The 25,000-nt window shown below is 37.8% G+C and overlaps 1 protein-coding gene across 1 annotated transcript in view; it reads left to right on the top strand.

The window, feature by feature from the left end:
* The window catches only part of LOC144970109 (uncharacterized), a 38,976-nt gene extending 28,438 nt beyond the window's left edge, over window positions 1-10,538 (top strand). Inside the window, exons 8-9 of the mRNA XM_078909338.1 lie at window positions 2,132-2,259; window positions 3,246-10,538. Of these exons, the coding sequence (XP_078765464.1) occupies window positions 2,132-2,259; window positions 3,246-3,338 (221 nt within the window). The 3' untranslated portion in view covers window positions 3,339-10,538. The remainder of the gene's footprint in view (window positions 1-2,131; window positions 2,260-3,245) is intronic.
* Window positions 10,539-25,000: the final 14,462 nt, after the last annotated feature.

Below are 25,000 nucleotides of genomic sequence, written 5' to 3'. Positions count from 1 at the left end.
TATTAGTAGTAGTAGTAGTAGTAGTAGTAGTAGTAGTAGTAGTAGTAGTAGTAGTAGTAGTAGTATTTTTATTGTTATTATTTTTCTATTATTATTACTATTACAGTCCACTCCGGATAATCGCAACCCCCTTGGATCATCAAAAATGTTGTGATTAACTGAAGTTGAGTTTCCTGTCCACTATTTCAACAGCTTACACATACATTGCAGAGCGGATATATCGACATCATGCTCATATCGACATGACATCAAAGTCCAGTTTTTGTTGTTGTTTTTTGGGGGGTTTTTTGCGCCATATAACATTAGTAAATATTTATCGCCTACATCAACAACAATTTTACCACATGATGGTTATTTCAACATCTGAACCATTGATACCGTCTTTGATAATTAAAAAGGTCAAGATATCCTGCAGTGAAGTAAAACACAACAGTCTATGAAAATGCAGAGAGATCCCGTAAAATAAAGGTCAAAGAAAAACCAAGACTTTTGTTCAATAACCTCCCATGAATCTTCATTGATCAGAATCATATCAGCGGTCAAGCCTAGTCCCAGGCCGTGCCATCATATCTCGGCACTGATACCAGTAATGGGAATTCCCCATATCAATATTCTTGGCTTTCAACAAATAGGCTAATGAGAAACGCTCCCTACATCACCCACTACGTGCGAGACTGTCTATCTGTCTACACAAGCTGCCATTCCAGGCCTGTTCTGGAACCGAGACTGAGTGTCGGTAAATGAAGCAAACCTCTTGACCCCCAACCCCCCCCCCCCCCCCCCCCCCCCAAAAAAAAATAATAAATTTTTAAAATTGAAAAATTTTTACAACTATTTCCCAATTTCACTAAAATGCAATGCTGATGCTCAGCTTATCATTACGGACATGGTCAATGCCACTATTGACAATAGTTAATTTTTTGAAGATGCCATTGCCGATGTGGAGTCAGGTGAGGATAAGTACCATTGGAACCAGTTTCCGGTCATGCCACTATAAAAACTATCAAGACCCTCCACTGTTTTTCACAGCAACTTCATGAGGACACTTCCTTATTTGAGGTCCTTGCCAGTGCTGAAGAAAGGTCCATAAACTTATTCTTGGCCTTCAGAGACGGACCACAATATTAGTATTAGACTTATTAAATTTCAAAATCTGCTCTTTTAAAGGCCACCAAGCCATCAAGATTGACTTCCCTTGTTCTTTTCTGGCATTTTCTGATTTGTTTACATTTCATTTTTTAGAATGACTGATATATCGACATCACGCTTAAATCGACATTTTACCGAGGTCCCGGCAATGTCGATATATATCCATCCTCAACTGTATATGGTAAACTCAAACCAGTTGTTGTAAACATTGTTCTTACTCCGTGTAAACATTGTTCTTACTCCACCATAGACTAAGCAATTTGATTGAAACAAAAACCATATGGCAGCCCTGTATAGATTTTGACAACCAAAAGCAGTTTTGATGCAAGCCGACATTTTATTCAGATTGGATTAACTTTCACTCTTTCGTTCTCAGCATTTGTAAGAGTCAAAGAGATTAGCGTGATGAGAGACAATATCAATAAGCTCTTACCAAACCCATTGGTCACAATCCACAGTTGTCAATCTCAAAACAAAGGATATCGCTGTCTTACAATCGTCATGGTCTTCCTGTTGTTTAGACTATGCCCAGCCCTTTTGCCTCCTATCTAATGGTCACAGATAACCTCATAAACCCAAACTGCAAAGCCCCGCCCTCTTTTGTTGTCTCTATAAGGTGTTGACACACTACAGTAGTAGCATTAAACCCTGCCCACTTTCAATTCTTCAACCTGCCAGGATTTTATGCATGATGAAATTTAATCATGAAATTTTGCTTGACTGATTTCTTGAATTTTCCACTTTTTGAGGTCGAAAATTTGTTGTGATTAACCGGAGTTTGTTGCAATTAACCAGTGACTTTAACAAAGAATGAATTCCATTTCCTGGGAAATGTCGTGATTAACTGATTCCGATTATTTGGAGTGGACTGTATTACTTATTTTCATGATTAGTTTTGATTACTATTTGAAAATCGAGAATCAGTTATGCTTTTGCTATGTCTTTAAACCAAACATTGCATTTCTCTATTTCTGTCATAAAGGATGCGAAGTGATAGAACGTGAAACGACAGAGACTGGGGTTCAAAAAATGACCCGATTTATTCATCTCATCGTTGATATTTTCTCTAAGAATGCAAACAAAATGGACTTTAATGATCTCCTCAGACTGGTAAGTAAAACCTATTGGATGCAATTAAAATGAAACAAGTGGAGTATTTAAACTTTTTTTTTTTTAATATCCTACTAATCCTACCCACTACATAAGTTTGTTGTTATATCAGGAACACCCCCCCCCCCCACACACACACACACATACTCTTTCCACCACCAACTTAACCTTTTGTCTGTGGAAATCAAAATAATGATAGAGGAAAATCACACACACACACCCAAAAAAAAAAAAAAGCCATCAGTAAAGTAAGAGTAGATTATAAATGAAATTAAAAACAACTTGACGAAGTTTAAATCCATAGATTCAAGAGAGAAGCTTTGTAGATCCAAGCAATTTTTTCCACATACATTATTTGGACTGTAATAAGAACAAGGTGAGGTCCTGATAGTTCAGTGGGTGGAGCCGATGTGCACTTATTTGCAGGTATGATAGTCCAATTCCTTTTGGGCTCATTGTTGTAACGGAAATCTCAAAAACTAAGCAAAATATTGTCCATTACAACAATGTTAAACTAGGCCCATAAGTGGGAGATGTTGGACCTGCATATATGTACACGTTGGGTAGAGCACACGCGCTTCACAAAGTGACTCAGATTGATCCTTGGTGAAGTCGAGATTTTTTTTTCTGACCTTCCTGTTCACCCAGCAGTGGTTCGATAGCTGGGTCTGTTAGACATGGTGGAATGTACTTAGCGATAGACTAGTGTCCTATCTAAATGTAGCAAGCAATTGCTATTGTGTCCGTTTCACGCTATAGAAATGAGTATAAACTCCTACTCCATGGACCTAATGACCTTGAAGCGCTAAAAAAAAAACATGGATAATAGGGCCATCCAATAATTTATCAAAGCTCATATTATGTTCACTTTCTTTCACTTTGATTTAAATGTCCAAGTCAAGTTTCATACAGCTAAAAACATTGTGAGTCGTTCATGTTAACTCTATTACCATTTTATAATTGTAATTTCTATTCTATTTTTTCAGGTAAACTTGAGAACTGGACAAACCGTTGCCAACTGCAGAGGATCTCAGAGATTGAAGCTAAATTTTTTCCCAGGGTTTCATAGTGTCTCTTGAATATCCTCAAATCTAAAGTCTATATAAAAAAAAGAAAGCAACATATAACATAATATTACACGGAAAACTATCTCAGGAGCACAATATTACTCAACACCTACCAAATAATGCAATCTATGCTTAGCATTACTGAACCAAACATGGCTGCTACACTGAACAAAAGAAATGAACTTAAATCTGCATGCAGACACAGAAATAAACACCTTCTTTGCAATTACAAACCACCATGATAAACTCGACACCAAAACATCAGTCAGGGAGCCAAGGTCTCAAAATGGGGGTTGTAATTTCAGTGAAAGATACACTTTTGTTTGGTTATTTTTTGTTTACAACACCACTTGGGACATACAAAACGGCCTGGAGCAAGTTATAAAAATAAGGCACTAGCCCATTATAGCCAAAAAACTAACAAAGGGAAGTAATTTGAAAATTTTAATTTTCAACAAAAGTCTGCTTTCAAACGTTCATACAGCATAAATCATAGTAAAAAACCCAACATAAATGATATGAATAGAAAGGTAATTCAATTTGCTGTCAATTAAAACCAGTTTTTTAAAAATTGTGAACATTTGCGAGTGTTAGAGTGTTAAAAAGAACATGTACCCCTAAATAAGGGGAAATACATACATATGACCCATTGAATATATTCAATTTTTAAAAGCAAGAAATGACACATTAAGGCAGTTTTTGAGAAAGTTCTGTCTGCTTTTTTCGATTACGTTAGACCTGTAAATTCTCAGTCAATTAACTGAAATCAGTCAATTCGTCAAATTCAAATATTTTAAAAAAGGGAAGAAAGAATTGAATAAAGAAAGAATTCATGAATCGTAGTCGAATGACTGTAAAGTTAATTAGGAATGTTCCACAGTGCTACGCATAGCTCATGGGCCGTTTATATTAACGATGGATATATTGCCAAGGCTAAGCAACGCTTTTTAGAATTGCCGTGTCTGAACACACCCCAGTGTATTTTCACACAGCCTTCGTGAAATTATTTGTTCACTTTCCATACCTGTCGTAGCCAATTTTAACTGAGCCGCCGAGCGATAAATTTCACTGTTTCGTCTAAGCCAAAATTGACCACATTTACTTGAAGGACAGGAAAAGTCTGAAAAAGAAAAATTCGAACACCGGAAGTTCGTTATGTAGACACCTTCAAATTGAAAGTTAAATGATTGCTACAAGCACATCTCGATTGCCTAATGTTGTAAACAAACTGGTTGACCGTTTTTAAGTTTCTTTACTGATTGGATACCTAATTATAAGGAACAATGGTAATTAGCCTAATTAATTCCCGTGCAAATTAGTTTTCTGCCATTGCTTTGCTCAAGTGAGCTTGCTGTTTACCTTTAAATGATTCTTTGGATTTTACTGCTATGACGAATTACGAAGAAGAGTTTCAGTTTCAGTCAATTTTTATAGAGCTCATTTACAGGTCTATACGTAATAATCTGGACTTGAGTTAAACTCCAGAGATTTTTTTTTTAATTGAATAAATCATAAAATTAATGAAAGTTGACAGGCAGACATGAGCAATTTTCCTGCTATCATTTCAACAGCATGTTAATAGTTAATATCAATTTTATGGATGCTTGTTTACGTACAAACAACTCAGGGTATCATAAAATGGAAACGGCAGCATTTTTTTCATCAGTAAATGAGTAATGGAATATTGCTTTTTTTTTTACCCTAACAGTTTTATAATGCTTGTCATGTATGTATTCAATACTATATCATGTAAGACTTATAACTGGCATACTGGATAGCCAACATACTGTTCAAAGGTTTAAGAATCTCCATCTGTAGTTTCACTCTCTGAGTCACTGTCAGTATCCTCAGAGTTTTGACAACCACATCCAGAGTTTGAAGAGCTACAGTTACAAGCAACTATACAAGACACACCGGCTCTAACACAAGAACACATTTTAGAAATACATCTTGAAACATTGCATTTGCAGAAAGTGGGTAGTTCAAGTTCTTCAGGTCGATCAAGCAAAAGCTTAGTGATGGAAGACAGTTTGTTATTTGAGATGCATCTTCCAAAATCAGTCACAGTCACAGAAGGCAAAACTGGGTTACGTTTGTCAGCAAGAATCCACAACCGCAACTGAAACATAGTTCTTAGAACATGCTGCAAAAAGGCATCCTCTGTTGGTGGTAATTTACGTAAATCAGACCTTGTTTGAGCAAACAAATGCTGTCTTAATGTATTGAGGGAGGACACTTGCTCCCTGTTGTATAGCCTCCCAAAAAACTGGCGGGCCTAATCAAGAACCTTGTCTGGAAGTAACGGTGAATTTTCTTTGTATTCAGAAAATGCCTGCATAGAAAGGGGATAAGACAAAAAGATCTTTACTGCTTTCTTTTTCCCTCGTCCAAAAGGAAAACTGACAGTGTCACATCCTGTTATTCCATATGCTGCTAACAAACATGCTGTGAGATCTTTTGCCGGAATTCCAAGTCTGCCTCAAAGTTTATCCACCACAGAATGGATATGAATGTATTGCTTATTACGGTGAACAAGCAACACTTGCAACGCTTCAATGTGTGCAAATTGGTACATGCAAAGTAACAAGACATCTGTATCAGCTGTTTCAATCACTGCACGTTTACATCCAAGTATTTCTACAGTGAAAGCAAGATGACGGATGAGTCTTGTGTCTGCCTCCTCGTGCTGGGGACAACATAATTCTTCTATTCTAAATTTCTTGCCTTCTGTCAGAAGCCAAGAATCGCAAACATCCTCTCTGATTCCTCCCAGATAAAGATGTAAGTCTTGTGGATATTGATCACAATTCTTAGACCATGAAGAGGCAAGAAAAGTGAGAAGATTCTGTTTGTTCTTTGGGCTGTCAATGAATTCTTTCCATTCAGGAATAGTAGTTGTACTTTCCACGAGATTTTTCTTTTGTTGTGTCTGAGCACACCTTTTTGTGCGTTCTTCAAATTTTAAACTCTCATGAGGATGAACATCATATCTATCACCAACAAAGTGGATAGTCTTACAGTTCTTTGGTTTTTTGTTGCACAGCTTTTGTAGGTATTTTTGAGATAGTTCTTCAAATGGTGTATATGTACCACTTGGCACAAGCAGCCAAACCGGGCACTTCATCAGAAATGGACTGCCAAAAATGTGGCACGTCAACAGAAGAGGTGATGGAGTTCTTCACCGCGAGGGGCCCAAGCTGCCGGGTGTACCTCTTGATCTCCTCCTCGGGTACAGTTTTCAGCTTTGTGAGGCTCTCAAGTTGATCCCAAGGTGGAGACCGGAGCAGCTTAGCAGGGTTGAAAAATGGGACCTCTCTTAAAAAGTCAATCCCTGGCTGTCCCCCTTTCGTCAGGTACCGATCTAGCTTCTCGCTTGTCAGGGCGTAGGCTGTGTTGAACACATCCTCCAGCTTGTTCCTCTCCTGAAGAGACATGTCCTCATGGAAGAATTTAGACACCACCATTCAGGAAACACCACCCTGAAAACGACACTGGAGGTCTTGAAGCATCGACCAAACCTGAGATGGAAGAATCAACAAATGTTTCAAGAGACAGTGCCACAAACATTAAAACTTGCATTAATGCAGCAGAATCTGGAGAAATAAATTGTTTAATTTTGGCTTAAGCGGTATACAAGCATCATGGAAATAAATGAATATTACTATACAGTCCCGAGAAGAAAGTATTTATCGACGTTTAGCAACAAAAAACTAAAGCGATTGATGTCAAGTTGAGACTAATAGATAGATATTTTGATTTCTTAAAAATCATGCTGCACCCTTGGACAAATTTTTGTTATTGATTGATGCTTGGAGTTAGACCCAGATTCTAATATAGAATATAGTCAATTTTACTAAATTATAAAACTTACCAGAAACAGACCACATACAGTACTGTACAGGATCACCTTTTCACCAGCATCAAATTAGAGAAATATATAATCGGTTGCTACCATAACCCAGATTGATTGGTTTGTTTGGCGTAACCTATTAATGATAATTATAAGAAATAATTCACCTTCCATTGTCATCAGACATTTCATCAGTCATGATGGCGATTGGTTTGTTTTGAAGATATTGCTTCAACTTCTGTTTCTCAGTGTTATATTGTCTCTCGAGATAGCACTCCTGAAGTTGCTTGGTACCAGGGATGGTACCTCCATTTGTCACTCTTTTCAGGAGAAACTGTCGCACGGCTGGATCATCCGTTTTTGACAGCGGGATGTTTGCTGCAGCACACATTGCCACCCACTCCTTGCAGATTTCGTTTTTTTCTGTATTGATAAAGAATAGGAGATAAGAACTGGGATTAAAGTAATGGCAAAAGCTGACAATTGCGTATGTGTGAGAGAGAGAGTGGTGTGGGGGACAAGACATTTGACCTTTCTCGATTTTGATTTTTTCAAAATAAAACTCATGACTTTTCCTGTTTCCCAGCCTGCTTCGAGGCCTTGGAAAAAAAATAAACGGAGGGAATAGAATAAGGAATAAGTATTAGGCCTTACTCTGTAGGATACAGCCTAGGCCTATCCTCTCATGTTTCAGTATCAAGACGTGCATTTAGTATTTAGATCTAAGCTGCTTGTCTGTGACCCACAGTTGAGGGAGGGATATTTTTATCTTTTTTTTTCTATCATGAATCAGATGTTTAAATGAAAAGGTAAAATTTACCAAAATCGAGCCAGACCCTTACCCTTATTCTCTAACCCTTCTAAATATAAATATGAGAATTCACGAGATTTCACCCCCAAGTTGACTTGGTTCGATATTGGTTATTCTAGCCAAATGAAAACCCCAACTCACTGAGCTAATCTGCCCTGGCCCTAGATCAAGTTGTCGATGTAGATTTCAATTGTAAATATGACTTAGGCTTAGAAGTAAACCTCTTACTTTTAATCTACATCTGATTATTCTTTTAATAACTTTTTAATTCACTTACCAGCAGTGGCAACAGTAGAAGGGGCTCCTGTCAGATCAATGGTCTTTTGAAGCTTTGCTGGCTGACTCGAGGATTCATTAAAATTTCTTCTTTTTTACGGTGTTTGTCTGAGCTGAGGTGATTGTCAATTGTAGACTTTCTCATATGGTCCAGCACTAAGTTGCAAGACTTACAAAACAGTTTACCAGCACTAACAAATGTTTCATTTTTAAACTGTTTGTGATGGTCGGTAACTGATGTCTTTGTTGCTGATTTTGCTTTTGCACTCGGCGCTGCCCCATTACGATGTACGAAGGCATCCATTCTGGTCGAGTTGTCTTGTTATTAATTATTGATAAAACTTTTATTAAAAGGAATCAAACTTGAATCCAGATCGTAACTCGCACGTTAGCCGGTTAGCGAGAGAAAGGCAGTGATCGCTTGGTTTTGGTTAGATCTCAAGAAGACAAATCAAATCGTACACTTGGAATTGGAATAGCCTCCCTTAAAGGGAAGTCACTGTCACGTATTTGGGAACATCGTCAGACTTTTTCGGTTTCATTTTTCTTCATACAATGGTCATAAATTAACGCTAAAAACCATATTTTGCATAATTACAGTGGACTCCGGATAAGACGATGCCCAGGGGAACCGAGAAAAAAATCGACTTATCCGAAAATCAACTTAACCGGAGGGTAACCAAATGAGCAAAAACTCATTTGAACAAAGCAAACCAATCTAGAATAAGTATGTCCCTTCATATCGCGCGGTCTCTGTAGTGGTCATCAGAGGCTCCTACCCCCAATAGCCCCATAGAGGAATCAGAATACATAAAAATCGGAATTTGAGATAAATAAGCGGAATCAACTTATTGTTATTGACTATGACATGCTTTGCAACAGAAAATGTAATAGACAATCCAAAAGTACTCAAATGATTAAAAATGTACAGATTGTGTAAAGACTAAGAATGGGGTCAAATAATAATAGAGAACACACAAGTCCAGGCCGTCTGAGAGCAAAGCATTGAATGGATGGATTTCACCTGGTCAGGACCCTCCCCCCCCCCCCCCACCTCCCACATATACACACACCTAATCAAGCAAACGCGCGTGCCGGTACACACACACACACACACACACACACACACACAGGGCTAAAATTAAATAGGGAAAGAAGCTGACCGTACTCAAATAATATTATTACCGATTGAAGCCAACATATAATATTACCAAGGTCATTGACCTCACGAATCGGAGTCACAATAATGATAATAATAATAATACTTCGGTCAAACCCCTCCCAAACATATTATCCGACATCAGCAGCACACACTTTGAAGAGACTAATCATACACAAAATGTGTGTTGATTGACCATAGGAGATGACGAAATAAGCCATAGCTCACTTTTTTTTTCGCTAGGGATTTTTAAAAAAAATTTCCTTGATAGGAAAGGTGAAAAGCAGAATTTTTGCCTTGAATGTGGAATGTATACCAATTAAGTGAAATTATTCCGCGAAAAGCGGAAGGGTAGGAGCCTCAAGGTCAAGGTCATGCTTCTTGTAAATCGTCGAGACAGAAATAGCTGGTATGCCAATTTCCTATGCGATGATTTTCTGTCGCATGCCAAACTTTCCAAATGCATCGAATCTTCCTTTTCCGCGATAGGTTTGCCATTGTAGTTGTAGTTGTAGACTTGACTTGAATTTTTCTTGATAAAATTGATACTAATTAAGAGGGCTATTACATAGGATGGCCTGGGATTAGAACCAAAAAAAATCTGGAACTTGAAGTTGCGACAATGTAAAATTTGAGATGGAGAAATTAAAGTTATTCAATACTGCTCATGTACATTGAACACGGACGTCAGGCAAAGCACCTACATCACATCGATGTGCGCCAATCGTTCGCGGATATTCTTAACCACTTAAAATTATTACTGGTAGCTTTTTTAACCAATGGAAATACTTGTTTATTTGTGATTTTTTTGTAGTCATGAGTGATAAGAACATCGACTTATGCGACATCGACTTATGTGGAGTTTTTTTTTTTTTACTAATGTTATATAGGAAGAAGGGGGGGGGGGGACCAAGAAAAAAAATCGACTTGGGTAAAAATCGACTTAGGCAACGTCGACGTATCCAGAGTGCACTGTATGCAGTAAAAGGTGAATTGTGCGGCTGCATTGCGGTAAGTGGCAAATTATGTGGCCGCATCGGTCGCGTTTTCCTGGGGGGCCAGTTAATAGATTCATTTATTTCAGGAAAATCATCTGTAACATGAAAACAAAGAAAAGTATTTCAGAAACAAAGTACAAATCATCCAACAATTTTAAAACAGACTGATTTAACTACTACTCGGGTTAGACTTCATTTCTGTCCAAAAATAATGGCCTTCTTTATTGGTTGAACTTCCAATCTTTCACTTTCTGCATATTTTGACCCTGTCTTGTAGTTAAAAAAATAAATGTAGCTTACATAAAAACATGTTTCAACTACAAAAAGAACTTAATTTATTATGATTTGTGAGCATTAGATTGTTCAATCAAATAGCATCAATTTATTTTCATTTTTTTTTCACAAGTTTATCTTTTTCTCATTAGTATGGACCAAAAATGTTACCAAACCTAAAAATATAATTCACGTATTTTTATGTAGTTATTTTTTATACACTGTTAAAGTTTCATAATCGGTTGAAAAATAAAGAAGCTGTAGAATTTTATGTTAACTCAAACAAAATGTACTACTCCGCTATGTTTTAGTTCTCTCCAAGAATATTCTTAAGTTAAATTTGGCTGAATTTTTACTCTTTTCCACACTTTTAGCCCAACTTTGCGGTTTATTAAATTGATATATCATCTGCAGAACACATTTCAAGCCAAAATGTAGGATTTGAAGAATAATACTTTTGACTTTTAGACATTTCAACTCAGCAACCCAAAATTTTGCAATTTTTCTTCAAAATTTGAATTTTTTTTAATGGCACCAGTCTAATTTCAAAGCAAATACAAAACTTTTGCCATAAATGTCTTTGTATACATATATGTAATGCACTTACCAAGTTTTATGACAATCAAATGAAAAATAAAGATGCAGTAAATTTTTTTGTCAACCCATACCCCTAATTTTGTACCCATGGCGAACAACATAAAATGGGCCCTGGCGTTGAATTGCCCTATTTCCTGAAGTTGCTCCAGGTATTTTCTGATGAGTTTTAGGTTGCTGATGATAAAAAACCGGGGGCAAAAAGTATATCTTTCACTAATATTCAAATCGCTTATTTTGCAAGATAGAGAGACTTGGCTCCCTGACTATCACAGGAAGTACGAAGCAACACACAGTCATAAACAAAAATAATGATTACACTTCTCGTAGATTGCCCTAGTGGCATGAAGCAGTTCTGTAGAAGTTAATAAATCTATTTTATTTATATATATTTACCGCTCCTTTAACGTTAAAGTCGAGAACTTTTATTTCATGGATTTGATTTTATATTTATACATATATATACAACTTGCAGACAAAAATACTTCCATTCATGCATTTTGGTCAATTGAAATTCAATGGAAATACTGTTTTATAGCTTAAGTCGGATGGTCTATTTGGTCTTGTGGAATGACACTCGCTTTCGGATGGGAGAGTCCTTGTATAGTTGAGTCCTTGGAAAAAATTCTTTACTTACATTTTCTCATCGTACTAGGGTGTAAAATGAGCCGTTAATAGCGTTGTCTCTGAAAAAATTGCAATATCCTCTAACAGGCATCATGTCTCATTGTACATGTTGCTGTTGGTCAGGGACTCTTTGTAAAGTGCTTTGAGCACGTTTAGTGGATATTACGGATGTAAAATCTCAAGCTCAAGTCTAAAATCAAGCAGTTGCCAGTTTACAGTATGAATTTATTTGTGTCTTCTAAAGTACATTAAAGATAAAATTCCTTTCTCCTGTGTGTCATCATTAGACATTACATGAAGGAATATAGATAATCCACAAAAGTCTGATGTCAGCAGGAATCACTCGTGTTGTCCAAAATACCTAAGGGGTGGGTTATAGAGAAAAGATTTGTCAATGAAGACCAAATGTTTTGGATTCATTTTGTTTATTTAAAACTGAAAATTAAATTAAATTGGATAGATTTTTATTATGCTGTGTAAAATTTTATGAACAATTTAAGGTATTATCCTTCATTCAGATCATAGAATAAAATCATAATGGTGATTTACTCAGGTGTGAATGGATACCTATAAGACATTGTAGTAGTTCCATTTAAATTTTTTTAAAAGAAGAAAAAAGAATGCTTGAGTGCTATATGAATTGGAACTCGTGTTATAAATGACATTGGCATTGGAGAACAAAGAAGAAAAGAAGCCCGTCTGTATAAATGACATTGGCATTGGAGAACAAAGAAGAAAAGAAGCCCGTCTGTCATTCATGTTCAAGATTATAACAGATCAAATACCATCAATAGAGGCAGACTCCTTTTTCACGTCACGACCAAACAAAAGAAAAATCCGAGCACTCACTTTTGCCAACCACATAACCAAAACCCCCATTGAGAGATACACCACAAACAATTCGAACTGCTTCAAAATCCCACAGAAAAGAACACAAAACTACAGAAATTCTTTCTTCATTAGAACTATCTCGGAGTGGATTGGGCTGGATGAACTGGTCATCATGGCACCACACCTAAACGATTTCAAGGCCTGACGCCGCTGAAATACAATCAGACCATTGGTTTCTTCAGCGCCAACCATACAGATACAGAAATGAAGATTTGCAATGCATTTTGAGCATTGCAAACTGTGTAGCTTTTAATTGTTTTGCTTTTGCACAGAGAAAAGATGGAATAAGATGAAAAGGGAAAGGGAAGAAGGAAAAAAATATTAATTGTACATGTTCTTTCTCTTCAATAAATTTGCTCGTCTTGTATTTGGAGGTGATTTGGAGGTGATTTTTAAAATTTTATGCTGTTTTTTTTTCCCCCAAAGAAGTTACAGAGTTTATATCCATTTTTTTTTTTCTGCTTATTCAATCTGATTTCTATTATAATATTTAAATTCATCCTGTCTCTTCCACAATCTGAAATGTATAATGTTTAAAACAATCCTTTCTCTTCATGTGCAGCCTTTTCTTGTACTTTAATAAAATGTATTCTTTTAGCCGATATCCTAACCAGCGTACATTGCTGTGAAGGAGTCAGTAAGATGTGATTGTATTTTTATACTTGTTTTTATTTTTATACTTAATTGTAAATCACGCCTCTGTCTCCCTTTTGGTTGGCTTGGATCCAATGTGAGAGATAACCACTGGAGGGGGGTTAATGCTGCCACACACAAAGTGCACACACTTTGCTTATGAGCTGGGGAGGTCATTTGCTATGCCACCTATCCCCTTCCCATGTTCGTCTTTATTTCACTTTCATGTAGCTGTGTATCTTTGTTCTGGAATGAGCCCATTTAATTTTGTCCAGGCCTTGTTTTGTGTCTTTTGCTGGGAGGGAGACATTTTAAAAATAGATTGTTTTCTTGTAAATAACTTCTCTATAGTTCATTAATATAGTTACAGTGGATTCTAGCGTGCTCTTGGGAGAAGCGTGCAGAAATCTAATCCTCATAGGAAGTACAAATAATTATAGGATAAAATTTGGTCACCTGACTCCAGCGTGCTGTATTGCAGAGTGTGCTAGAATTGGGTGCGTTAGAATCCTGCGAGTACTATATAAACTATGTAGGCTATTTACATGCAATGCTTGCCATATACACCAATTAAATATTTATCAACTTTCATTCCTTTACAGAGTATATTTTTGTTTTCTATTAGGTCTGTTTTTATCTTTTGTTTTTCGTTTCTGTTTTAGTTTGATTTAGTTTTGTTTTTTTATGTTCAGAGCTCACTTATAACAAAATATCCTCAGAACTATAATTGATGGAAATTCAGAGCTCACTTATAACAAAATATCCTCAGAACTATAATTGATGGAAATAATGAAGTTTTGGCTTCGCCACTTTTTCCTCCTTGTTTTGATGAAAAATCAACTCAATGCATAATAAACGACTTTTTTCTGTCTGAATAAGCAGCAGCTTCTAACGGCCTGACACTACAATAGTACTGGGTGGGGATCCTGACCTAGTAGGCAGGGAGGTACATACTGTGTCTTCTATCCCCTTATATCTGTTTTCCAACATGCTTTCTGTCTTTGTCTCGGAATGAGATTACTTGGTTTTGTCCTGGCGCTGGCCGGAGTCCTAGCTGGGAGTGAAACTGTCAAATGCGTAGTTATTGTTTTGGGAGATGATATTTTTTTCCTTGTAAATCATCTTTCTGTTATGTATTATTATTATTATTTTGAATGTATAATGTAAGCATTTGAGTGTGTTCCTCTATGTTGGATTTTGTGCTTGTGTCCGGATGAGACTTGTAGGTGATTTCAAGCTGAGTACATTGGTGGTATGCTTTTGGAATTTACATCTGATCCCTATTTGTTCCCAGTTCCCCTTTGTCTTACTTTTTCTTGGGTGCTTTAATTGTAATTCTAGAACTTTTTACTATCCCATTTTCTTCCTTTTTACTGGCGCTGATATAACCTAAATGTGTTGCAAGCGCCGAAAAACCCTTAAAAACAAAAACGAACTATACAATAGTATGATGGTCTATTGGACCTCTTCAATGTATGCGCAAGGACAAACAGGCTGCCAAGTGCATGGAGGAAAGCAAGAGTAGTCGCCCTACTGAAACCGGGGAAAGATCCAAAATCCAAGAAAAGCTATCGTCCGATCTCCCTCCTGTGCATCACATACAAGCTATTTGAGCGAATGGTTTTGTCCCGCATGTCACCCAGTCTAGACGAACAACTGTCTCCAGACCAGGCTGGATTCCGACCAGGATGGTCAACATGTGGTCAACTTCTTAGCCTTACGCAAGTCATAGAAGATGGGTTTGAGACAAAACAGGTCACTGGCACAGTCTTCGTCGACCTCACTGCAGCCTATGACACAGTGAATCACAAGATCCTACTCCTCAAAGTGGCTAAAATGATAAAGAATAAGAAAATTGTAAATATCATCCAGTCACTTCTCGAAAACAGGCGCTTCTTTGTTGAAATGGATGGCCGGAAGAGCAGGTGGCGCACCCAGAAGAATGGTCTTCCCCAAGGATCAGTGCTGGCTCCAACACTTTTCAACATATATACAAATGATCAGCCTGAGTTCCCAAATATCCGCCGATTCATATATGCTGATGACCTGTGCCTCGCAACACAGGATGTGTCCTTCCAACCAATCGAGAGCAGACTGACAAATGCCCTAGACACCCTTACAAGGTACTACTAGTAGTACACTAAAAACTCACTGAACGCCAACCCAGGGAAAACACAAGTGTGTGCATTTCACCTCAACAACCACCAAGCCCACAAAAAACTTAACATCAAGTGGAATGGCCAGACATTAGAGTACAACTACCACCCAGTGTACCTCGGAGTGACGCTTGATCGGACTGTCCTTCAGAGAACACGTGAGGAAGACTAAGGCAAAAGTGTCCACGCGTAATGCCCTCCTTGGAAAGCTGGCAAACATGAACTGGGGAACTGACCCTAAAACTCTAAGGACCACAGCATTGGCCCTCAGCTACTCAACTGCGGAGTACTGCTCAGCTGTATGGGCCCGATCATGCCATGCCTCCAAGCTAGACCCCGAGCTCAACAACGCCTGCCGGATCGTAACGGGCCAGCTGAGAGCAACACCATTACCACTGGTCTACCGTGCAGCAGGAATAGCCCCACCACACATCCGGAGGGAAACTCATGCCCAAATACAAAAAATACAAACAGGAAATGGACCAGAGACACCCCCTTCATGACCACAATTGCCCCAAAAGCAGGCTCAAATCAAGGAAAAGCTTCCTCACAGTAGAGAGCCTTCACCCAGACCACTCAGCATTCTTCCGCCTGGACAAATGGGTAGAATGGGACAAGACAGCAAACGATGCCCTCCAGCCCCCAACAGAAAAGCTCCCAGCAGGCACAGACCTCAAGAGAAAAGACTGGGTGGTGTTGAACAGAGCTAGAGCAAAGGTGGGAAACACCGCCACCAACCTCTTTAAATTGAAAATCTCACCGGGCACTGAATGCCCATGCGGCCACCCCAGACAGACCATGAACCACATCCTGTCCGAATGCTCGCTGGGACCTCACTGCACCAATGCTGACCTGAGGGAATGCAACCAGACTGCCCGGGACTGGCTGACTCACTGGCGCGACAAGATATGATGATATGATGATGGTCTATCTAGGTAGCGAGTTTGTTGTCGCGTTTATGTACAGTTGCAAACCTGCCCAGTAGCCTCGCCATAACAATAACACAACACTCTACCAGATGCTCTCCGGTTTAGGTTCTTTACCACAGCACATAGGTACATGTGGGACAGGTGGAAAGTCCTCACTGATGAAGCATCGCTGACGTTAATAAGGCCCTTGATCTCTATTTGCAGCAACCCAGTGTCTTCTCTTTCTGGTAGAGAAGCTTGGTAACTTCTCTCCCACTTTGGAGGAGTCTCCATCCCCACCCTAGGAGGAACCAAATTTTTCCCAAGTCAATTTCCATCTTGTCTAGGAGGTCACTTACTGTGTCTTCTATACCCCTATATATGTTTTCCAATTTGGTTTTTGTCTTTTTCTTGGAATGAGATTACTTGGTTTTGTCCTTTCCGTTGTTGGAGTCCTTGGCTGGGAGGGAAACAGTCAAATGTATAGTTAAAGTTTTGGGAGATTATATTTTTTCCCTTGTATATCTGTTATTTGTTGTTTGAATGTATAATGTAACTAAAATGTAAGCATTTAAGTGTGTTCGTCTTAGATCCTGTGCTTTTGTCTGAATGAGACTTTATAGTATGTCTGATTGTTTTTAAGGGTTTTACTGCGCTTGCAACACATTTAGGTCATATCAGCGCCAGTAAAAGGAAGAAAATTGGATAGTAAAGACATTTTGATGTACAATTAAAAGGGCTTTAAGAAAAAGAAAGACTAAGGGGAATCGGCTCAAATAGGGAACAGATTTAGATTCCAAGAGCACCCTATCAGTGTACTTAGTTTGAGATCACCTAAAAGTCTCAACCAAACACCATTTGACTGTTTCAAGTTTCCCTCCCAGCCAAGGTCAGGGCAAAACCAAGTATTCTCATACCAAGACAAAGACAGAAAGCAATTGGAAAACAGACACAGGGTAATAGAAGACACAGCAAGTACCTCCCTGTCCACTATGGGAGGTCTGGATCCCCACCCAGACAATGATAGTATGCTCTTGGAATCTACATCTGTTCGCCATTTGAACCATTCCCCTTTGTCTTATTTTTCTGTGGTGCTTTAATTGTATGTAATTCTAGAAATTTTTTACTATTCCATTTTCTTCCTTTTTACTGGCGCTGATATGACCAGAAAATGTCACAAGAGCTGTAAAACCCTTAAAGACATACAAAACAGAGTGGGATTCATACCCTGAGCCTTCCGATCCAAAGATGAGTGTCATTCCACTAGACCACACAGCTTCACAGAAATATATATATCTACCTCGTTTCTGACTGCTTCCTACACATTTAAAACCAAGTTCTCTTATTCTAATACAAGAGCTGAGCCCCCTATACAAGGGTTATTCCATGGGCAACTCGGATATATATCAAATTCATGAGCATTAAAAATAATAAGTGATAATAGCACCATGCATTCAAAAATATTCAAACTGCAAACCAAACAACTTCGTCTTATCTTGGTTGCATCAGGAAATTGAAGCGACCCTACACTTCTAGTGGAGTTTCATTCATCGCTCTTAGACTTAGAGGAGGAAGATGGAGGAAAAGGAGAAGTTAGAGGAAGAAGAAAGCAAAAACATGCAGAAAACAAAGGAAAGAAGGCGAGGATACGTCAAATATTGTAGGTGAATAAAAACAGGCTATAAATGTCAGGTTTTTTGTTCAGTTTTATTTACTTATTTAATTTTTAAATATCAAATGTACATATCATTTTCAACCCACGAGATAAATTAAAATACATAATATAGTACTTGTATTGAACATAATTTCATATCATACTTTACTCTAAATTGTGTCTGGATCATAAAGTCATATAATATCTTGGCTGCATCCGATCCCAAGTGATACTGATTATGAGGTGAGTGATCTACCAACTGAGCTACTGGGACTCCCAGACCTTAAAATATATCGTCCCACAAATCTGAACAAGACTTGCAGACCTTGAAAAGATCAATATATACTGTATATATAAAAATGGACTTTTCCATCTTCAAACGACATTATTGGAGAAGTACCTACAAATAGGTTTTCTCGGTACCGTAATGCTTTGTTTTAGTTATTTTAGCAGATTCAACTGAAAAAAAAAAGATATAATCCTGTATTAAATTGCAATTTTTTTTTTTTCACCTTTCGTTTTTAAAATGGTATTTTCTGCTGAAGGAAAAGTTATTTCACCATTGGTCTCAATAATTTTAAGTACATAGGACATTTGCATGAAATTATCACTCAATGATATTCCCCAAGCAAGGTAAATTTACTACCTATATTATATTGAGTTTGGTCAGAAGGGTGGGCATACTCTCAAAGATTAATAACCATCAGTTCAGTTAAATTAACTGAAAATTAATACAGTCCATGCTGTCTTAAGCACGGTCATCAACGAGAGGAGGCTAAAGCGTGCTTAATGCCGAAGAGTGCTTGAGTTCGAAGTACAGTAGACATAATCCAAAGATTTCCATGAATTAAATTTCAGGAGTCATTTTCTTTCGTTGGTTAGTGTGTTAGTGTAAGCGCGTGTATGTGTGCGTGCGCCTGCCTTTCTCTCCCTCACTCGCCTTCCTTCAATCTCATTTTCTTACACTTATGATGACGCATTTGTTAAAATTCAAAGGGGCGTCCGCCATCGTTCCGATAGTTGAGAACCAGTTACTAAGCGTCATTACGAGGGAAGTGACGTCACGCCTGTTGAAGCCTACGGACTTGCCTTGTTAACTCACCCTCTGACTTGTTTTTCTTGGGTCAATTGCTTGACACATCACATATTACTATGAGTAGGTATATACTGTAGTATATCAAGGTCCCGGCTCATGTCCAGACCTCGGCTTTCAGATGATATGCTTTAGGAAAGGCATTTCCAGCAACTTTCCCCAATCCTATCCAAGATGGATGTATAAGGAGATACCCTTGGTGTAAAATAGCGTTCTCTTTGAAAAATAAAACTGTAAATCGCCTAACAGTAACAGTAATGGGCTAAACATTTTGTCGTATGTTGGGGTACCTTGTCCGCCAGGAGAAAATAATAATTTAGATGTCATGGATAGACGCCGTTTATGTTTTTGTTTTTAAGGGTTTTACGGCGCTTGCAACTCATTCAGGTCATATCAGCGCCAGTAAAAAGGAAGAAAATGGGATAGTAAAAAGTTCTAGAATTACAATAAAGCATCCAAGAAAAGGGAAGACAAAGGGGAATTGGTTCAAATAAGAAACAGGTGTAGATTCCAAAAGCACTCCATCAAAGTACTTAGTTTGAGATCACTAAAAGTCTCATCCAGACACAAGCACAGGTCCCCGCTAAGAGGAACACACTCAAATGTTTTACAAATCATATATAATATAAAGAAAGCATAATACAGTGCATAACAGAGAGATGATTTACAATGAAAAAAATATCATCTCCCAAAACTAACTATACATTCGACTGCTTCCCTCTCAGCCAAAGACTCCGGCCAAGGTCAGGACAAAACCAAGCAATCTCACCCCAAGACAGAGACAGAAAGCAATTGGAAAACAGATAAAGGGGGATAGAAGACACAGCAAGTACCTCCCTGCCCACTATGGGAGGTAGGAACCCACCCAGACGCCGTTTAAAAATAAAATTTATGCACATAATTGACATAATATTAATGCTATGTCACCCAGTGTGCAGTGTAGCACTATCGTTCATCATCTGCATACAGACTACAGGACATTGGTTATTGACCTTGTATTGCATACAACATAACTGCCAACCCACCAAGCTTATTAAGAGGGAGTTTTGGTCAGAAAATCAGGGAGATTCATAAATGTATCTGAATAATTTAATTACAATCGATATCAGTCATGTAGAGCTATTTAACTTCACTAAAAAGAACGGATTCGGTGTCGGCCTTTCCGATTATAAATCTACCACAATACAAAACGACTTAAACTCGCTTCCTCCGTTTACAAAATGGAGGACCAGAATTTCACGTACGTTACCGAAAAGACCCGCATGGTAGGCTAACATGGAATCTAGGCCTGGGCCTACAGTCAGGCTACTGCACGAGAATGCGGGAGACGAACTAAAAATGCGGGAGTCTCCCGCAATTTCCAGTAGGATTGGCAGTTATGCATACAATACCATACAAGGTCATTGATGTATTTTAGCCCTCTCATCCCTATGAAGCTAGTTATCAAGGCAAAAAATATACGATGTCATTTTGGTGAACTCCACTTAGGTGGTTTATCGGATAAGTCGATTTTTTCTTGGTCCCTGGAAACATCCGGATTTAACTGTAATATTCCAATCTTTAACTTTTTAATGTGAACACATTTTAATATATAATATAATTTATTATAATAATGACTCTTTACAATTTGTGAAAAAGGAACTCCTTAATAGATATGATAAAGTCGATGTTTCTCTTGAGATCAAATTCAGTACCATGTGAGAGACTGCTATTTGGTTCTATTAAAGACATTGGTGTTTATATAAACTTGTTGGTGGAGATTGGATTGAGTAACAATGTAATATATGAATTTGATTATGTTGTTTGCATAAGTAACAATATGATAATTTTATTCACAACACACAAAATTGTTTTCAATAGGTTTATATGAATGAAGTTTTACTACACAGAGCACTTATAACAACTTGATGGAAATAACAAACACATGTCTACGCCCTGTTTTTTTTTTTTGTTTTTTTTTTTTATCCCTTTATGGGGATACCATGTTTTTTCCTTCTTAGTTTAAGACTTATAACAAGCCAGCCTGTACAAGACCCCTTTCAAGGGTAGGCAATGCTAGCAATTTGAAAAATACAAATATACCTATACAAGGTATAGGTTGAACATTTCAGATATGCTTCATTTGCCGCTTTGTTGCTGCTGTTTTATCACAGATACGTATGCCAGAAAACTTCAAGCATTTATTACTGAATTATAATTAGCCAATTTTTCACGCGAGCTGAACAGAGGCCAACCAATTTTGTATGGCAATTTGAGGAGCAAGCATGCTCTGTATGTAGACCGTCTGTGTTTTTGTGTGTATTTTTTTTAACGGGGGGAGGGATTTGTTTGTTTTGTTTTTAAGGGTTTTACGGCGTTTGCAACACATTAAGGTCACATCGGCGCCAGTAAAAAGAATGAAAATGGGATAGCAGTAAGTTCTAGAATTACAATTAAAGCACACAAGAAAATGTAAGACAAAGTGGAATTGGTTCAAATAGGGAACAAATAAAGATTCCAAGAGCACAGTATCAAAGTACTTGGTTTGAGATCACCTAAAAGTCTCATCCATTCTCAGGTCCCGACTAAGAGGAATACACCCAAATGTTTCCAAATCGTATATAATGGGTAAACAAAACAATACATTGCATAATAGAAATGATGTACAATGAAAAAAATATCATCTCCCAAAACTCACTAAACATTTGACTGTTTCCCTCTCTGCCAAGGTATCTGGCCAGGGCCAGAAAGAAAAAAAAAACAAGTAATCTCATTCCAAGACAAAGACAGAAAGCAAGTTGGAAAACATATAGGGGTATAGAAGACACAGTAAGTACCGGTCTGCCCACTATGGGAGGTAAGGAACCCCACCCAGAACGGGGGAGTGTGGGTGAGAGAGGCATTGGGCATGAAAGCCAAGTGGGAGTGGCGCGGTTGACAGAAAAATATTTGTGAGAGTGGTTGACTGTAATAAAGTACCACTGATATAATTACATGGAAGTCAACAGAACTGGAGGTCAATGTTCGTTATAACAGGTTCCGTTGAATCTGAAGTGTCACATTTGACATGAATATAAGATGGATATAATCTTGTAAGCACAAGCACCGTACTAAAAGTTGGTAAAAAAAATAATGGATTACTCCCCTTACATTGTCCCACAATCACCATGACACTCTGAAGAGGCATTCAGAGGATTGACCCTTGACCCCTTTTTGTCTGGGTGAATGGGTTAAGATTAATGGATTATTTCCCCACTTTTACCACCATCCCTACCCCCTCACAGCCATCATTTAATTATACTAAATGCAACCTCCCCACTCCCATTGTTTGTTTTGTTTTTCAGGGTTTTACGGGGCTTGCAACACAATTAGGTTATATCAGCGCCAGTAAAAAGGAAGAAGATGAGATAGTAAAAAGTTATAGAATTACAATTAAAGCACCCAAGAATAAGTAATTTTTATTCTCTATTGTCTTCTGGCACTTTTCTACTCACTTCATATCTTGTTGTTACCAACATAAGTGCCTGCTCCACTCACTTTTCTGAATTAAAAATGATGAGGTTTACCTCCCACCCACCACGTGTAAGCAGCCACACAAAGAGAGAGAAAATCCTCTCATTTCACTATAACTGAGTATCGCTGCCGAAGGCATCGAGTCAGGGCTCGCTTGCAATACAGTTGCACACACACACAAATACCCCTACCCCTACCTACTAATTGTCAGTGTATTATAATGTGAAAGCAGTCAACCAGATAGTGGCATTGTGTCATAAAGCTCACTGAAATGGAAAGTGACGCAATATTTCTTAAAATGCCAGTCTTGTTTTCACTTCCACACTCTCTTTGCAGTTTCCATTTCTTCGTTGTAGCCGAGGTATGTAGCCTACTTATATACTTTGATGAATGAGCGGTGCTTAAGTTGTGTCAAATAGGAGAAAAATGGGGATTTTAAAAAGTTTTCACTGAATCCGAGCTTTCAATGGATCCAATTGTATTCAAATTCAAGGTGCATTGTACATTTCTGCTCTACTGTATTTCAAAAAATGAGTAAAACCTAACTTTTTTTTAAAATGTAAAAAACAGGATGGACCTTTTGCTGATACGATTTGCAGTTATCTAAAGATATATCAACAGGGCTTTTAGTCTATTCTTAGAACGTAAGCTTCCAACATTGTAAAATCAGATGAAAATGAAGTTTGATGCTAAATGCAACATAATGAATAGGATGTAGGGGTTAGCTTCATCATAATATTCCCATCCTACTTAAAGAATGTGTACGAGAAAATAGCCACATTATATTTTCGCCCTCTTTCCAATAATTTAATATTTTGATAACTTATTAAAAATTATGCCTTTTAACTTTGGTGGACAAAGTGACAAACAATATAAGCTGCAATTTGCAATGCAGCCAATATATAGCAGTTCTAAGCCTGTGAACTGCAGAGAGTTAATGTTAATCTACCTCTTATCTATCGAGTCGCATAAAGACCAAGCCACTGACCCAGCATTTTATTTATACAATTGCAGTGCTGCCAAGGGAATGGAAGTGAATATCACCAAAACAGAATGCATGGTAATACAGAAAAACCCCGAAAACAACAACACCTGCAATATAACGATTCACGGCGAGCAGCTTACCAACGTAGAAAGTTTTAAATACCTAGGTTCAATAGTGACAACAGATGGAAGATGTAACCGAGACATACGAGCAAGAATAACTCAAGCCAAACAGGCCTTCATGGACCTGGGAAACATTTTGAAAAACAAACAGATGTCGTTCGGGATTAGATTCCGAGTCTTGAAGTGCTACGTGTGGCCAATCTTGTTCTACGGATGCGAAAGCTGGACTACAAATGCAGAAACACAAAAGAACATTGAAGCTTTTGAAATGTGGTGCTTGAGAAGGATGCAGAGAATATCGTATACTGCACACAAAACGAACGAAGAAGTGCTAAAACAAACATACCAACAAAGGAAACTAATGCCCTTAATAGTGGATCGACAACTATCCTTTTTCGGACACATAGTAAGGAAAGATAAGAATGAATACCTGGCAAGTTGTGGAAAAATACCTGGTAAACGCGCCCGGGGGAGACAAAGAAAAACACTCATAGACCAACTGAAGGGCTTCACCAACCTAACAATCCAAGAGCTGTTTGAAAAAGCAAGAGACAGGGAGGAATGGAGAGAGATAATTCATGCAGTATCCGAAGCCTGGACCAGGCATGGAACCTAGAAGAAGAAGAAGATATATATATATATATATATATATATATATATATATATATATATATATATATATATATATATATGATAAAAATGTTGAGTTAAATTGTCTAAAGAAGAATTAAATGAATTATTATATCCGAATCGTGTTTGATGGGGGACGTACTAGTAGTAGACCATCAGATAAACCATTAATGTGTAAGACTCGCGATTATGCATCTGAAATCTTGATTTATATGCTACATCACTAATTCCAAGTGGGCAATTAAAAACAAATACAGTTAACCTCATCAGTGTAACAGATCCGGATATAACAGGCACCCGGTTATAACAGGGTCTTGAAAATCCCCGGGTTTTTTTCTTTACATTTAGTGACGGGCTCAGTAATAAGACGGATTTTAGGCTGGTCCCACCATCACTTTTATACCGAGGTTTCACTGGAGTATCGTTTAAGATTACTTTTTCACATAGGATTACTTCATATCTTTTACTTCTGTCAAAAGCAAATTAACAAAAATATTATTTCACTTTGTATCTATAAAGTTT

This window comes from Berghia stephanieae, chromosome 4 (assembly GCF_034508935.2).
Source record: "Berghia stephanieae isolate SIO BIC M18660-M18661 chromosome 4, UCSD_Bste_1.3, whole genome shotgun sequence".
Taxonomy (NCBI): domain Eukaryota; kingdom Metazoa; phylum Mollusca; class Gastropoda; order Nudibranchia; family Aeolidiidae; genus Berghia; species Berghia stephanieae.
Note: the sequence above shows the minus strand (reverse complement) of the source record. Positions and strands in the feature narration are given on the sequence as shown.